The 18066-nt window shown below is 43.9% G+C and overlaps 1 protein-coding gene across 6 annotated transcripts in view; it reads right to left on the reverse strand.

The window, feature by feature from the left end:
* Positions 1–18066, reverse strand: part of NDEL1 (nudE neurodevelopment protein 1 like 1) — a 45918-nt gene that overhangs the window by 24596 nt on the left and 3256 nt on the right. For 2 of the 6 annotated variants that reach the window (XM_043474508.1, XM_043474468.1), the window contains exons 1-2: positions 6850–7028; positions 204–301 (exon numbers count right to left, since the gene is read on the reverse strand). In XM_043474508.1, the coding sequence (XP_043330443.1) occupies positions 204–289 (86 nt within the window). In that variant the 5' untranslated portion in view covers positions 290–301; positions 6850–7028. Of the gene's footprint in view, positions 1–203; positions 302–6251; positions 6643–6709; positions 6732–6849; positions 7030–18066 lie in introns of those variants that run through there. The other 4 variants (XM_043474499.1, XM_043474491.1, XM_043474473.1 and 1 more) reach the window with 4 other exon arrangements.

Raw genomic sequence — 18066 nt, forward strand, 5'->3', positions numbered from 1 at the left:
ATTCAAGTAATGTAAGGTTTTATGGCACTTTATCTTCCTTAAATACAAGCAATGTTATTTTGTTATGACTATTTCTAGAATCCCAATCCTATACTGGAAACTCTAAATTTAGCTTTGTTAAAACAAACAAAAAAAAGTGCAAAAAGTTAGAGATTATGTATTCCAAAGCCCTCTTCTATTTCTAGGATGCTTTCTGGCATTACCTTTGTTTATACTTCAAGGAAAGTTCCTTCCAATAAGCAGTTTCCTCCTTCAAACTTGAAAAATCTGGTATATCTTCACCATCCATGATCAAGAAAGCCTGAGAAATGTTAAAAAGGAAAAGAAATTAAGATAGAACATAGGAATCTTAGTAAAAGGATAAAACCTGGGACAACACTCAATCTGTAGCATTTTGGAGGGAGCCAAACATGAAAGACTCTGAGGGGTTAACACTCTACTACAATAAACTCAGGCACATAAATCACTTGGCTGCCCCACTTGCAGGGACCACCACCATCATGGACAGGCTCAGGAGAGGAGATGAACAAGGTCATAGAAGCCAGGGGAAGCACTTTTGGTGGCAGCACTAGGTTTTGGGGTTGGCCCCACAGACCCACCTGCAGCTGGTTTAGTTAACTGATCTTCTGGGAATCAGGTGACAGAAAACAAGCTTATTACCAGAGATGCTATTACCTGCATGTCCTTCTCTGTAGTATTGATACAACTGCTTCAAAACACCTGCTTGAAACATTTTATGCCAGGTGACTTTGCCAGGAGATCAAGCACATTCCCAATAATTTAAATCATTACATTTCTAAAAGTTAAGTCCCAAGCTTCCTCCATTAAAGTCCACTAATCCTGAAATTTCAATGCTGTTTCATCTCGGTTCTTCTTCCAACGCATTCAGAGTGGGTGAACAAGTATCTGTTTAGTCATTAACCTTGCATTTGGACTGACTATCTAAAGTTCCCAATTGATTGTCAAGCCCAACAGAATAGCAAAGATGCTGGGCTTGTCCCAGATTCATGCCGAGTGTTTCAGCCTTACTTCCTCTACTTTATATTCTAGCAATACTGTTCAAAACTGCCCTAATGCACCATTCTGCTTCGGTCTGGATATTTTCCCTACCTGGAATGGCTCTCCTTCCTTGTGCCTTTGGAAAGCTCCTATTTATCCTTTAAAACCCAGCTGTCATCTTTTCCAGAAAGCATTTCCTGTCCTCACGGATAGAGCACCAAAATCTCCCACCATCTTGGCTACCTCTATGCATAAGATTGCATGAATACACTTAACACATAGTAATACATTTCCTTACATCTCTGTGTCCCCTGTTAGGTTGTGTATTAGTCTTACTGATTTCAACCCCAGCACAATGCCTGTACTATAGCTGATACTCAATAATATTATTAAATTAAACCAAAATTGATTCAACCTAATCCAAACTGGGTAGTGAGAATTCAAGGCCAGCTTTAAAAGTAAACTAATACAACTTGGGAGTTGTAGAGAATGTAGAATTCACCTAGCACAACCCACTACTCATGAATGTTTAGAAAAGACACAGACAAGAGCACATATACAACTTCAACTTGAGGAGGTATACAAAAGAGAATGGCTTTTAGTTGAATAGAATTAAAATGTAACTATATACATTCAGTGTAATGCCTCTGCAGCCTACTGCAATTTTTTCAAACTGGTTTAGTTAAGTCTTTCCTGACCACATTGTCCACTACTACTTTTGGCATGTTGGTCAATCTTCCAATTAACTTAAATAAAAGACCCTGATGCTGGGAAACATTGAGGGCAGGAGAAAGGGGCAACAGACAATGAGATGGTTGGATGGCATCACCAATTCAATGGACATGAGTTCGAGCAAACTCCGGGAGACGTGAAAGACAGGGAAGCCTGGCGTGCTGCAGTCCGTGGGGTCGCAAAGAGTTTCTGAGAGAGCAGGACCTGTGTTTTACTTATAAATCCCTTCTGCATCACCAGAAACATGAAACACGGTAGAAATTCGGTATCTGAATCTGACTTACAAGCTTTTTTAATTATTCCCTCTTTGCTCCCAAAGTACTGCTTTCCTTTATTAATATTGAAATTTCTATTTCAGAAATGTAAGGGTAGTTTATTTCTACCTCATAACACACCACCAAGTATTTTACCAGGATTATAAAACCTACCATTCTGAGCTAGACAAAATTATCAGTCTGAGGCATGCCAAGCCACATTCACAGCCACTTATAAAGCTCAATACAAGCTCCACCTCACAGAACAGGGAGCTGATGAAGCTTATTGGGGAAAGCCTTAGAGATACCCTGCATACTAGCTATCTAAAATAATCATTGTCTAGCCCTTCTTTCTTTCTTTAAAAATCTTTGTTTGGGTCTTAATTGCAGCCTGCAGGATCTTCAATCTTAGTTGCAGCATGTGAGATCCAGTTCCCAACCCAGGGATCGAAACTTCTGGACCCCCTGCATTAGGAGTGCAGAGTACTAGCCTCTGGACCAACAAGGAAGTCCCTCAGCCCTAAATTCTTAAATATATACGGACAACCAAGAACCACCCAACAAATGAGAAAAGCCAATAGCATAAGAAAATCCAAGGACCTACGGAACCTAGAGGAAACAGATAATTCAGGAAAGAACTACTTTTTTCTCATACAACACCTCAGGAGGGTTAGAGGAGTGTTGACACAGCTACTAAAGAAGAGAGAAAACAAAGAACTGGACGGCACAGGGTGCAGGAAACAGTGGCTCCAACCCAGGACTGCAAAGAAACCACCCAAGATGAAGCCTAGTCCATTGCACCCAGAGAGTCACTCAGCCCAGATGTCTTCTTAGCTTTATGTTCACTTGATAGCCATCTCAGTCCCTTAAATATTTTTGTTGTCATGATTTGGACTTTCTCTGGGTTACATATATGCCTTTCTGAAGGTGAGGAACTGCTGCTACTTCAGCATATCATTTTATTCACGGGTAGGATACTTTAAAGTCTCCAGCACTCCCTCTGTTAGTATGCAGCATTTGATTCTGGTGACCATGTGGAAGTGTCCTTATCAAAGTCCCTAAGGATTACTAGATGCCTTCCTTGGCATCTAACATTTGAGTGTGTCAGTTGCTCAGTCGTGTCTTGACTCTTTTCGACCCATGAATTGAAGCCCACCAGGCTCCTCCATCCATTGGATTTTCCAGGCAAGAATACTGGAGTGGGTTGCCATGCCCTTCTCCAAGGGATCTTCCCGACCCAGGGATCGAACTCGAATCTCCTGCATTGCAAGCAGACTCTTTACCATTTGACCCAACAGGGAAGCCCATCTAGTATTTACTTGAATGTATCTGAGCCAACCCTTCTACAAATACGGTCAGAGTTGTTTTTATCTACAAATGTTATCATTCACATGCCCAGTTTCAGACTTTTCTGTATGAGCTTTTTGTTGTTGACCCATTTATACAGTATCAGAAGACCTACGGCAGTTACTATTCTGCAGACTGTTAAGAAAGGTTCCCTGAGGAATCTCACTGTTTACACCTGTGGGTATATACTATAAGGTATCCATTTGTCCCTGGTTTTTTGGTTCTCAAATAGGGCCATATTAATACAACTACCAATTTTTCCATCAGTGTCCCCTGGCAACTCAGGTTTTAAATAGCCTTTCCTGTAAAATTTCTTTAGCATTTAGTTCTACTTCTCATATCCTCCTTGTCTAACTACTTAGCTCAAAGTCAAATGACTCTAGCAAAATTATTTTAATATGTTCTTATTCCACACAGGCTTCTGTTTTTTGGGTTTTTTTTTTTTTTTGGCTGAATCTTATGTGAACTGAATGTTGACTATATTTTTTCTGATTAACAGGCTACTTTTAGAACTCGCTTATTGGTCCCTCAAACTATCTACGCCAGAAGCCTTTTACTAAAGGACCAGCTTTTCCAGAACAAGCCAATTAAAAACACTTAGAAGGGTAACAGGTGGTAGGAGCAGCTCAGTCTGGACTCAACTGGACTTGCAGTTAGGAGACCAGACTCTGGAGCCAAACTGCCCAGATTTCAATCACAGTCCTCTACTCACGACCTTGGGCAAGTTACTTAACCAGTCAGTGACCCATTCCCTCACCTGTAAAATGGGGATAATAATTAAAATAGGGTTGTAAAGAAGACTGAGTTAGTATGTGCAAGTACTCAGTACAAGAGTCTGGTACACAGTAAACACAGCATAAATTTCATTATTCTTAAAAACTGGTCATTCAGTTGCAGGCCTGTGAAGTATAACATAACCACAATGCTTCAAAATTTAAAATCAACGATCCCTTGTAAAGTAATTAGCCTCCAACTAATAAAAATAAATGGAGAAAAAAAAAGAGATTAAAAAAAAAGGTAGTGTGGTATGAGCAGATAGTATAAACGATAAATAATAATTTTTATTTTAAATTAAAAAATAAAATAAAATAAAAGATTCCTTAAAATTAATCACCTCCGGAAGTTCTGTGCATATTTCAGTTACACCACCATTACTGAAAACATCTCTAAAATCTCTTTTGGAACAGCCATGAAGAGCCAGATTAAAAAATAAACAGAAAACCCTTCCTTTGTGGTCACATCTCATTTCTACTGCTTCCTAATTGGTATTACCCAGCTTTATCACTCTAATTTTATTCATCAGACTTATCCTTTCCAAAAATTGGGTTTTTCACAAATAAAAATTTGCCACCACTGCAGACATTCAAAAGACTTTCTCAGGGGCTATAAAGACAATCTGTTCATTCTGCTTCAAGTTAGAGCAGGAAGATGTGTTCATTGTGTTATTTGAAACTATGTAACTAGAGATATTAGGCCACAGAAAATTAGCCAATACAGAAAACTACACTGCTACCAAAAAAATGCTTTAATGATACATTTGTAATCTCCTGAAGCTGAAATGAAGGTAGATAACTACATACTCTTCCCCACTACCCAAATCTTCTCTCAATATCCTGTCTCACAGGGATGGAGTGTGAATCCCAAAATGATGACAACTTTTACATGGAGCGTTACGTTATCACACTGTGTGTGACCTTCAGATACCTAGCAACTGTACATAAAACTGCCTGTCTTAAATGCTATATTTACAAAGAAACTATCTTTGCACAATGCTAAGAAAATCCATTTTATATGATATCACCTCCTTGTTAATAGTTATAGAATCAACTAGTGAGACTGTTATTCTGGAACTTACCATAGATAATCAATACTTTTTTACCAAAATTCTTCTACTCCCAGAGGTGACAATTACAGAATTTTAAACTCTGAGGTCAATCATAAATACAGTCCTCCTTTTGGTCCTGACTATCAAACTTCTTTTTCTACCTCATGAAGTGCTCAGAAACTTATGTCAGAAATAATTTTAAGCTTCAGTGACCAAATTTATCCCAGCATGACTTAAGATGTAAATAAAAATAAGCTTTGGAGATGTCATGAAAGCAAGCTCTTAAGTTTTTACTGAGGTTTCTACTTATTTTAAGTGTTCCTCATCCAATTTCGATTTAATTTAAAAAGCCAAAACAAAACTAAAAAACAAATGCTTCCTAAGATTTCTATCTGGGCCAGATCAACTTGCAACTAGGACTAGCCAAAGGTTTTGTTGTTGTTGTTCCTTCTGATCTTTTCAACTTTAATAAAGATTCAGAAGAGATATCTTAGTTCCCCTTGATTCTCTTCAACACATGACCTAATGCTGCATTTTGCTTCACCAATTTCATGATTTAGCAAAGCCAGTGCCCTATTTCATAAACCGATTAAAAGCAACAGAACTCATCGGACAAAATAATTAGCCAGCAACCATGAACAAGTTCCAGCATAGAATTTCTCTTATAACTAAGTAGCAGTTCTTATCCTAGGTGAGTCTGCTCAAAAATATTTGAATAAATCTACTAGCTTCTGGTATATTTTTAGCAAGCCAGATTTTCTACTTTGCTTTCTACCTGAGAAAGGTAGAAAAATCCCACTAAAAGAAACCAGAACTCCAAGCCAGGAATCGTAAATCCTGAACCACGTGAAGCCCCTCACGGGTTGGGAGAGTCCACAGGAGAAATCACTTAAGCCCCCACCCCACCTGTCCTCAATTCCCCCATCCGTCAAATGGCGATACGAGAACCAGGCACAGCCACTAACTAGGTGACGAGGTTAAAAGAGGAGGGAGCAAGAGTGTTCTGTGAAGGCGCTACAGCAATGTAATGAAATTATCAGCACTGAAAGAATCCTCAATTCCTCAGCAAAACTAAAGATTACTTTGTTGCTTACCAACCGGGGTGGAGGGGGAGAAGCGAGCACAAGCAGTCCGAACCCGTTTGGTGACACTTTTCTGAACTCCAGAGGAGTGTCCGCAGTTAAAGGCGGACAGTCATAGGAATGCCACCGGAGCCCAAGGTGGGCAGCTTCCGCCCTCGCCCCCGCGGGGGAGAGGCGAGGAGAGTTCAAAATCCAACCCGGCTCCGAACCACCTTCCCAGCTGAAGGGATGGGGGAGGGGGGCGGGCTGGGCTCACCGCTGCCACCTTCAACCGAGCCGCTCCTTGCGCCACCAGCGCCCGGGCCCACTGTGCCACGTCCCGGCCTCCGTCCCCGCCATCCTTCACCCCTCCCCCGGACGCGGGCACATCCTCCCGAGATCGCCCGGCTCGCTTCCTTCCAGGCGCCCCCGGTGGGCCACACCTCGGACCAGGGCGTGGAAGGGGCAGTTAGAGCGGTTGGAACAGTTACCCCCGGACTGGCCGCCCCAGAACCCGGGCCTGGCCCGGCCTCGGACACAGCCTTCGGGCTGGCAGGCTCCCCGGGGACAGGCCTAGGCGTCGCCGGCTCGGCCCGGCGCCCTCCGGAGCGCCCTCGCACCGCAGACTCACCTCCAATGTGTCAAAAGCGCATGTTCGCCCCCGCTCGACCAACGTCTCCGCTCTACTGGCCAGGCCAGGCCCGCCCAGCCGTTCAGCTCCGCTCCCCTCCGCAGCCTTGAGCTCCACTCCGCGTACCTCCGCGCCCGGCTCCTCCCCGACACGTCAGGGGCTGCCTGGGTGTCCGAGGCCATTCTGTGACGCACGGGGGCGGGGTTCTGAGCATGCGCGCAAGCTTGGAGGCGGCCTGGGCGGGGCTGTCGGGAGAATGGCGTCACAGGGGGCCGGGCCAGGCCCGACGCGCTGATGTCAAGCAGGCGGCGGCCTTCTGCGCAGGTGAGTTTGCGACCTTCGCGGTATCCCGGAAAGGCTCCGAGTTCGGGAAAGTGGCATCACCGTGGGTGAGAACCTGACTCCCCGTCTTCAGCCACCAACCGAGTCCTGCAAGTGACTGTTTCAGTGTTCCCATATATAATAAGATTTCACCTCCGAGTCACCTCCACCACCCGGTAGAATACCAGGCATCCTAGTCCCCATCACTCTGACAAAGACCTGTGTTGTTTTTACAGCAATCCCGCTAGCTGAAATTTTATACTACTTCTTGTCTTCCTCCAGGAAAACGTAAGTTCCATGAGAATCGGAACCTCATTCCTTTTGTCTCCCAGAAGATAGCTTGGTGCCAGGCACAACGTGGGCTTTCAGATATTTGTTGACTGGATTCTTTGAGGGCACCAAGGAAATACACGTATTTCCACTTGTATATTTTATATACCTAAGCGTATATTTCTGTAAATGTGTGTGTGTGTGTGTGTGTGTGTGTGTGTTCATTCCCTTAGGACCTCCAACTAATGGATTCCATTTCATTTATATATATTCCCCCCAGGAGACTTGGAAGAGAGGAGAAGGGAACCAGCTCAGAAGGAGAATGATGGATATCTGCTTAGGGAGGGGAAACTTGAATAGAGCTGTTTTTAAAAACAATTTTTGGAACTTTTTGCTGTGTAATGTACAACATAATTCTCCGTGATGTCAGCGCTGTTGGGATTAGGTATATGAGGTTTTTGAACACAGTGATAGGTAAGACAGATTTCAAGGTGAGAACAAGGTGAGCCTGAGAGGTTCAGTTTTATTTTTGTGGGCATGGACATAAACAGGAACGAGATAGTGCGAGATAGACTCTAAGAGGTATCCAAGTCAGTGAAAATCAAAGAAATAATTAATGGGGTTGTGGGAAAGCTGACACCTTGAACTAGATTCTGAAAAGCTCATGATAATAATAAGACTAGTTCGCTTTTGTTGTACCATTTGTATGTACTGGCAATTGTGCTAAATGCTTGGCTTGCATAGTTTAATTCTTAACAATGACTCCATGATATAGGTACCGTTATTATTTTCAGTTTACCAAGAGGAAATAGAGATTCAGCAAGATGAAATTGCCCAAGGTCACTCAGCTAGATAAAAAGAGGACTCAAGGTTCAAACCCACCTAGTCTGGATTGTCTAACTCTAGAAACCAGACTGTTAACCACCACTGTACTGCCACTAAAGAAGGGGGGTTATTGGGACTTCCTGGGTTCACTGGGTAAGACCCTGCCCTTCCACTGGAGGGACGTGGGTTCAGTCCCTGCTCAGAGAACTAAGATCCCACATGCCATGTGGCACAGCCAAAAAAAAAAAAAAAGAGGGCTATTAATAACTACCATTTATTGGGCTAGAGAACTGTGCTGAAAGCTTTACATACATCTCCTCACAAGCAGCCTATGAGACTGAAATTATTACATCCATTTTATATGTGGGAAAACTGAGACCAAGGGGAGCTGAGGTTTAAACCCAAACAGGTCTCGGTCCATGCCCAGTGACCTGGGACATTTTAGAAGCCTATGATCTCATCCTCCAGAGCACAGCCCCAGCCAGGAAAGCAGAGCCCCAGAGGTGAGTAAGCAGGGAGGCCTTCCTGCAGATCTGGTGCCAAGACAGACCAGTCCCACCCCAAGAGGAAAAAATAAAGGCTGCAACTCTGGTCCCTGGCTGAAGTCCTGGGAAACACACTGAGTCACCTAATGGCAGGCCAGGCCCTGCAGAAAGTGTTGGCATCATCTTCCAAGGCCACTGCCCCTCCCGCCCAGCCCGGACCCAGATGGTAAATTTCCCCTTCCAAGATAAGGAATAATAACCAGTCTATGTCTGATTCAAAAATGCCCACTTCAGGGCTTCCCTGGTGATCCAGTGGTTAAGAATCCACCTGCCAATGCAGGAGGCACAGGTCTGATCCCTGTGCTACATGCTGCAGGGCAACTTCTGAAGCCCTCATGCCCTAGAGGTGGTGCTCCACAAGAGAAGCCAAGGCAATAAGACCATGCACTGCAACTAGAGAGTAGTCCCTGCTAGCTGCAGCTAGAGAAAGCCCATGTGTAGCAATGAAAACCCAGCACAGCCAAAAATGCCTACTTCTGTGCACCCCTGTGTTCCTAACAGCACTTGACAATTGTCAAGACATGGAAACAACCTAAATGTCTATCAATAGATGAATGGATAAAGAAGGTGTGGTATATATATATCTAGATATCTAGACAGATAGCTATATATAGATTTATGCAGGCACACATACAATGGAATATTACTCAGCCATAAAAAAGAATGAAATAATGCCATTTGCAGCAACATGGACAGACCTAGATATTATCATACTAAATGAAGAAAGAGACATATCATTTATATCTGGAATTTGAAATATGACACAAATGAATTTATCTGCAAAACAGAAACAAACTCACAGATGTACAGAATAGACTTGTGGTTGTCAAGGGGGAGGAAAGGTGGGGGCAGGAGTTTGGGATTAGCAGATGCAAACTGCATATATATATACAGAAAAACAACAAGGTCCTATTGTATAACACAGAAAACTATACCCAATATCCTGTGATAAGCCATAATGGTTTCATAAAGACTATGAAACAGAATGTATGTATTATATATATATGTGTGTGTATATATATATATATATATATATATAAATAACTGAATCACTTTTCTGTACTTCAGAAATTAATACAACATTGTAAATCAACTATACTTCAATAAAATATTTTTTTAGGGACCTCCCTAGTCGTCCAGTGGATAAGACTCTCTGTTCCCAATGCAGGGGGCCTGGGTTTGATCCCTGGTCAGGGAACTAGATCCCACATGTCACAACTGAGTTCGAATACCGCAAAAGACCTGATGCAGCCAAATAAATAAATATTTTTTTAAATAACTTTTTTGAATTCCCACTTCTGGTGGGTCCCTAACCCTTGACCCAGCCAGCCATCAACAGTTCAGCCTAGGGTATCCCTGTGCCAAAGGGAAAAGAAAATTCCATTTGTTACTTTGATTGCATCTTCGGTAGCATCTTGAGCAAACGGAGCTCACCAATTATCCAAAGCAACTCAGGCTCCCAGTCAGTGCTTCCATCAGAATTTGGCTGTTAAGTCAACAGAAAGGTAGGACATGGGTACGCTGAGAATTTGCTATGAGGGGTTTAGGTTCCAAACCTCCTTGCCGTTCTTTCCCTTCCGTGGTGTGTCTGAAAATGCAGCCTGCTTCTGCCCCTAGCTGGGGCAGGGCAGGGGGAAGGTAGGGTCCCGCCTCTGAGGGCCTTGAAAAGGGCTCTTGCAGGTGTGAAAAATGAGGACAATTTAGATTGAGCCAGCAAAAGGCCTTCCTGCCAAGGTGCTGCCCCGTTACTGGTAGCTGGAAGGAAAGCTACCCTTGTCCTTATCCAGGGGGACGAACTGATGTTGCCAGAGTCTCTTTCCCCTGTTGATGGAACCTGAGATCCTGCTGTGCCCATGAATTTCGTGGGGCTGTCCCATTTCTTCCCCAGAAGCCTACCTGAATAGCAGATTCCTCCCGTTCCAGAACTGTCTGTAGCCTCCTGGGCTTCCTGACTTCAGAGCCTACACTCCTCTGAGCTCTGGTCTTCACTGTCAGCCCCGTCCCCAACTCCAGCCCCTTCATGGTCCCTACCCACACCCCAGAGTGACAGCTGCCTCCACGGAACAGCCTAGCACAACACTGATAATTGCTAATTGGGTTAACACCTGGCAACGCCAAGGGCTGTTAACATCACACCTACATAAACAGTGTGACTGTCCCCAGACAGAAGCAGTATCTGCTTACACACCTTTGCACAGACAAGGTGGCACCAGTTTTGCCTACTCCCAAACCATTCTAATGGAATGACGGGGCTAGGAAGAAAAATGGAGTTTCTCACCAGCAACCTGAGCTGATTGTCATCAGGCAATTTCAGCCAAGTTCCCGTGACCAGTAAACCAATGAGTCAAAGTTACCAGGAATAAAAGACATTAATTCAACCATTAAATGAATATAATTGAGTGTCTGGCACTGTTCTAGGCCCCAGAGATACAGCAGGCAACAAAACAAGCTTAGGGAAGAGAAAGAATGGAAACCAAAAATTAAAAAACATTAGCATGTCAGGCAGTGATGAGTACTGAGGAAGAAAAAAGGAGTCAGAGCTTTTCAATATTTTATATTTAGGATGGCATTTAAGACAGCACCTGGCATGTGGTAGGCTCTTAGCATTTGTTGAAGAATAAAAAACTTGCAGTGAATAAGTTATTGCTCTCTTCTGCTTTCTCCATTTTTTTTTCTTTCATCAGAGCACTTTTATCATTTAGAACTCTCAACTTTAAAAACTCCACTAATAAAAAATGAGCAATTAGGAATTCCCTGGTGGTCCAGTGGTTAAGACTCCACTCCTCCTCTGCTGTGGGCACAAGTTTGATCCCTGGTCGGAGAACTAAGATCCCACAAGCCATGTGGTGCAGCCAAAAATAAAAGTCCTTCCGCTCTGACTCCCTAGTTAGCCCAATCTGATGTTATTCTCTTCTGTAAACATGTATGTGTTGATTGCACAGGTGTAAAGCTTCCACCCTGCAATTTATCTTTTTTTTTAAGGAAACTTTTTTTTTTCTTTTTGCCTGCGCTGGGTCTTCATTACTGCACGTGGGCTCTTCTCTAGTTGCGGTGAGCAGGGGTTATTACTCTTCGTTGTGGTGCACAGGCTTCTCATTGCTGTGGCTTCTCATTGCAGAGCACAGGCGCTAGAGCTCACGGGCTCAGGAGTTGTGGCGCACAGGCTTAGCTGCTCCCCAGCATGTGGAATCTTCCTGGATTAGGGATCGAACCTGTGTTCCCTGCATTGACAGGTAGATTCTTTCCCACTGTGCCACCAGGGAACCCCCCCTCCCCCACAATCTTTTCGATGTCATATCTTCTGCACATCCTTTAACTGACAGCATAATGCTATCTGGGGCTTTGGTAGAACCACCTGGGATGTCGACCATAACTAATCTGGAATGTAAGGATTGCTTCTCCAGGGATCGCTTGTCTGGTGACCATTGTTTAATGATAGGGGAATGATACCTTGACCATTTATCATTACAACCTGTTATGCTAAAATGACAGCCCATGGGATCTCAGAGGAAATTTCACATTAGTTTTGATCTATTTCTGTATAATAACAACACAGGCCTTGATGTCCGGTTTGGGGGTTTGTCTTGTTTTTTAAAAGATTTTTTTTTTATATGGACCATCTTTAAAGTCTTTGTTGAATGTGTGACAATATTGCTTCTGTTTTACTTTTTTATTTTTTGGCCTCCGGCCTCAAGGCATATGGGATCTTCCCTCCCCAGCCAGGGATCAAACCTACATGCCCTGCATTGGAAAGTGCAGGCTTAACCACTGGACCTCCAAGGAAATCCCTCCTCTTTGAAAATTACAACAAGGGGGTTTGGGGGCCTTTACATGAAAAAATATTTTCTCCTCAAAATTAGAAGAAAAGGCTTTACTCAGGATAGTCCTGACCACAGAGGCCAATTTTGATCCATAAATGCTTAAATGCAGAAATCAAACATCCCAGGTTTGCTATTAATCACAGTAGAAGTGTCTCTTCTATGAAAAGCAAGTGAACATCCCTTTGGAGGGGTGCAAACCAGGCAGAAGAGGAGACATTAATTAAAGTGCTGGGGGCAGGATAAGCGGGGAGCAAGGAAACCCTTTCTTCAAGCACCTTGCTGTTTCGACAACTTTCCAAAGTCTTATGTTGACAAATGGTTATTAAAACCCTGATAAAAAGATACTAGAGAAAGCAGTGTGAGAGAGGCCCCAGACACAAGGAGGAGGTGATCAAAGGGTGGCAAGATCCACCCTCCACCCCTAGCCGAAGGTGCAGCCCCACCCCTTCTCAGGCTCCCCACCCTGGTGTGAGAAGCCAGCCCCGCCCCACCTGCGACTCGTCCCTCCCAGCACCTCAGGAATTCAGGTGTTTGTTCTTTTCTGCCAAATCAGCCCCATCACAGGTGACTCTGCTTCCCTTCTCTGAGCCTCAGTTTCTTCATCTGTAAAATGTGATGGTTGGACCAGATGACAATGTTGATAGTTCCCGTGAGTCAGAACCCACCCTGTCTTCCAGGTGCCAAGCACCCTCCTGGGGGCGTTCAGACCCTCTCTCTCCTTGGCCAGTTTGCCCAATGTGATGGTAGGGTCAGCCCGGTCCTAGATGGATGGGGCCCAGTGACCAAGGACATTCTCGTTTCTGCCAACATCCCTTTGCTGTGCCCAGGGAATTGCTGAACCTGCAGAATAAACCGCCTTTCCAGTGCATCTGATGTCTGCTGTATTTGTTTCCTGAAGCTGCTGTAACAAATTACCACAAGCTTAGTGCTTAAAACAACCCACATTGATTCTTTTACGGTCCTGGAGGTCAGAGGTCCAAAGTGAGACTTTCGGGGCTAACATCAAGGTTTTGGCAGGACTGTTCCTTTCTAGAGGATCCAGGGAGAATCAGTTCCTTGCCATTTCCAGCTTCTAGAAGCCACAGCATTCCTTAGCTTATGGCCGCATCACTCCAGCAGCTATTTCTGTTATCACAGTGCCTTATTCTGACTCCTTCCACCTCCCTCTTACAAGAACCTTTCTAATTACATTGGGCCCATCCAGATAATCCAGCCCAGTGGGAGGAAGGGGAGGAAGTTTACTCTCTGGGGAAACTAAACCAGAGAAGCTCCAGACCTGGGACACTGGGCATACTATGCTCAGTCATGTGTGACTCTTTGTAACCCATACACTGTAGCCTGCCAGGCTCCTCTGTTCATGGGATTCTCCAGGCAAGAATCGTGGAGTGGGCAGCCATTCCCTTCTACAGGGGATCTTCTCGATCCAGGGATGACATCTGTGTCTCTTGCATCTCCTGCACTGGCAGGCAGATTCTTTACCACTGAGCCACCTGGGAAGCCCCACTGGGCATGCCTGAGCCAGGCTAAATTAGTCCAATATAAAAGGAAGCGAGAGAGAGGGAAGGGGATTCTTCAAAGGCTGAATGTCAAATGATGAGACCCCAGCTTCCTTCCCTGATGGTCTCCCAGAATGCCAGCCTGTACCCTCTAGGCAGGAAATCAGAGACCTTTTATTTATTTATTTGGCTGTGTTGGGTCTTCATTGTGGCACCCAGATCTTTGTGGTGTCATGCTGGATCTTTCCACTGTGGCTCACAGACTCTCTAGTCATGGTGGGGTTTAGTTGCCCCATGGCATGTGGGATTTTAGCTTCCCGACCAGAGGTCAAACCCCCATCCCCTGCATTGCAAGGAGGATTCCTAACCCTGGATCACCAGTGAAGTACCCGGAGAACTTTTCTTGACAGAATCATCTCATTTCTAAATCCTTAACTTAATCACTACCACAAAGTCCTTTTGCCATAAAAGGTAACATACTCACAGGTTCTGAGGATTAGGACCTAGACATCTTTGGGGGGCTTTTATGCTGCCTACCACATCTCATGCTCCAACTTTACCACCTTCACAATATTTACCATTTCTGCATATCCTCTTTGACTTTTTCTTTGACTCAGACCACTTTTTAAAAAACAAACTTAGGGCTTCCCTGGTGGCTCAGCTGGTAAAGAATCCACCTGCAATGTGGGAGACCTGGGTTTGATCCCTGGATTGGGAAGATCCCTTGGAGAAGGGAACAGCTACCCACTCCAGTATTCTGGCCTGGAGAATTCCATGGACTGTATGGACTGTATAATCTATGGGGTCGCAAAGAGTCAGTGACTTTCACTTTCACCCCAATACAAAATAAATAATGAACTTTATAAAAATAATATCTATGTAAAAAAATAATATATGAAATCCTAGAGTTGATGGCTAGTCATATTTTCCCTACTATTTCATAAATTAATACATGACTATCAAGATGTCAGATGTTTTCTGTGCACTATATAACATCACTGTGCGTGCCACCAGTAGTACACAGACTGTCCTTTGGGGAACAAAAATCCAGCCTCCTGATTTTACAGAAGAGGGTAATTTGTCCAAGAAGTCACCAGCAACAAAGAGCAAGGCTACACCCACGACTTCTTCCTCCAGTCTCCGTGGTCATTAATCACAGCTTGAAAGGATGTCAGCTTTTTCTTAATAGCATCCCTCCCTTGGTGATTCATATCATTTAGGACTCAGTTCCCCTTCTGCTACACTCACGGATATTTTATATTTGGAAAGTGGGGTTTCCTGTTGCCTCCCCTGTGGACCAACATTCATGCATCCTACTTATCAGTGCTGAGCAGAGGGTGTTTACTCGACCTACATCTGGACGGCATCCAGGTCTCAGGGAAGGATACGCTACAAAGGGATGTCTGTGCCGGTGGTGACTTTGTACTGTGCCCCTTGGCTTGTGTCCCAGCTGCTGATTGGACTTCGAAATGGCTTTTAAGAAGACAGAGTTCCTTTCCATCCACAGGGTGTGGGATGATATAATGGCCCTCCTCTTACATAATGATTGACATGCAATAAAAATAGCTTTCATTTATTAGATACTTCATCTGGGACAGGCCCTGTGATGAGTGGGTTACACATATCCATTCACAGCAACCGTATGAACTGAGAACACCACATCCCAGAGAGGTTGAGCAACTTGTCCAGGGTCACACAGCTAGTGTGACAAAGTCTGTACTTCAAAAGACACAAGAGAACTTAGAAATCAACCTGAGATGAGGAATGCCAATGAGGAAACCAGAGAGGTTGAGCAACCTGCCCAAGGGCACACAGCTAGTGGCAGACTCAGGGACAGAATTTGGATCCCCAACTCTCAGGCTTGTTTTTCAGAGTCTCTCTTGTAAGCTGTTATTTCTTGGATGATTTTTTTCAGAGGCCTGCCTGATCAGTTTCTTTTTTCTCATCATTGCATACATCTCTCCTCCCTGGTGCTTTCGTCACTAGTCATTTTCTAATTGAAAGCTGTAGAGGAATCTAATGAGAATCTTAGGGTGATCCTTCACCATCTGTCCCTCTGACCTACAGAAAAAAAAAAAGTGCTAGAAAATCTCCATGAGTCTGTATTCATTAATTTGGAATGAGTCATAATTTAACCAGAAAAGGATTAAAGTTTACCTTCATCCTTTCCCCACAAAAAAAGAGATTGCTAAGCAGATAGTCAGTGGAAAACAAAGTTAGGTGGCATCGTGATCAAAAGAGGAACTTGTTAATGCAAATTTTAACCCAGTAAGACCCTAAATGTCCAAAGGGAACTGACTAAACTCAATGATTGTACACAGTGGAAGACTGGCTAGCCATGACTGTGTCATAGAACATTGTATAACAATATGAGAACAAATTATGATTAGTAAATAGACAGCATAAATGCAACATAAAATGACTGCATTTTTATAAGAATATATCTATGGGGGAAAAAGACTGGAAAGATGTATTTAGTAGCTATCTGTGTGTGCATGCATGCATGTGTACTCAGTCGCTTCAATCATGTCCAACTCTTTGTGACCTTGTGAACTGTAGCCCGCCAGGCTCCTCTGTCCATGGGATGCTCCAGGCAAGAATACTGGAGTGGGTTGCCATGCGCTCCTTCAGTGGATCTTCCTGACCCAGAGATCAAACCTGTTCCTTGCGTCTCCTGCATTGGCAGGTGGGCTCTTTACCACTGGCACCACCTGGGAAGCCCCAGTAGCTATCTCTAGGTGATTTATATTTTCTTTTTTGTGTTTATCTGTATCTTCCAAATTTTCTACAGTGAACACAGATTACTTTCATAATCCAAAGGAGAAAAAAATTCAAATTGCTGACACTGTCATTAAGAACTGTTGTTTTCTGAAGCCTACATTCTGAGATTGTACATACAGAAAAATAAGGAATCAACCACAAACCTCTTTCCTGAGCTGGCCATATGCTAGCAATTTAACAATTATCCTACTCCAGTAGAAAGATGAGCAGTGAACACAAATAAGTAGTTCACTGAAAAAATACAACTGGTCAATAAACATGTGAGAAGACTATCGTTTCATTAATAACTTTTAAAATGTAAATTAAAATGACAAGGGAGATACTGTTTATTCGCTTAGCAGATTATTAGAGCTTAAAACAAATGATAGGGGAATTCCCTGGTGGTCCAGGGGTTAGGACTACATGCTTCCACTGCAGGAGGCATGGATTCAGTCCCTGATTGGGGAACTAAGATCCTGAAGTCGCGAGGTACAGCCAAGTAAATAAATAAATGATAATACCCAGTGCTGATACAGTGTGAGGAAGTCAGCACTCTCAGACATTGCTGGTCTAAGTGAAAAATGCTATAAACCATAGCAGTTACCATGATGGATTGAATCTAAATATCTCCTCTTCCTCTTGAAACACCACAAAAAAAGGCAGGACGGAAATTTTAAAAGGCAGAAACCCACCAAGACAGAGTACAGGAGAGGAGACCACAGAGGGCAAGATGTCAACAGTATCTTGAAAGAGGGAGAGCAGACTGGTGAGTGGCAGCTGACAGATCGTATCAGAGAAGGCTGGAAACTGAATGCCAACTGGAAGCAAGCGGAGGTCTGCCTGCGAACCACAGAGAGGCCCAGGAATTGGAGGTACCAGCTATGTCAGAAGGCAGAGTGGGTTAAGACCGAAAACAGGAAGGGCTGTTGAAAGCACCAGTGTGTTTACAAAATCACTTGGACTGCACAGCCCAGGCAGTTGACCAGCCAAAGCACTTAGCTCTCTCCACTGGCCCAGCAGGAGGAGGAGCCTTCTCTGGCGAAATTAAACCAGAGAAGCTCCAGACCTGGGACTCTGGGCATAGCAGAGGGCAAGGCTGTCACTACACTACAAAAGGAAGTGGATAGAGGGAGGGAGGATTCTTCAAAGTCTGTGTATCAAATGATGAGAATGCAGCTT

Source organism: Cervus canadensis, chromosome 1 (genome assembly GCF_019320065.1).
Source record: "Cervus canadensis isolate Bull #8, Minnesota chromosome 1, ASM1932006v1, whole genome shotgun sequence".
Lineage (NCBI taxonomy): Eukaryota > Metazoa > Chordata > Mammalia > Artiodactyla > Cervidae > Cervus > Cervus canadensis.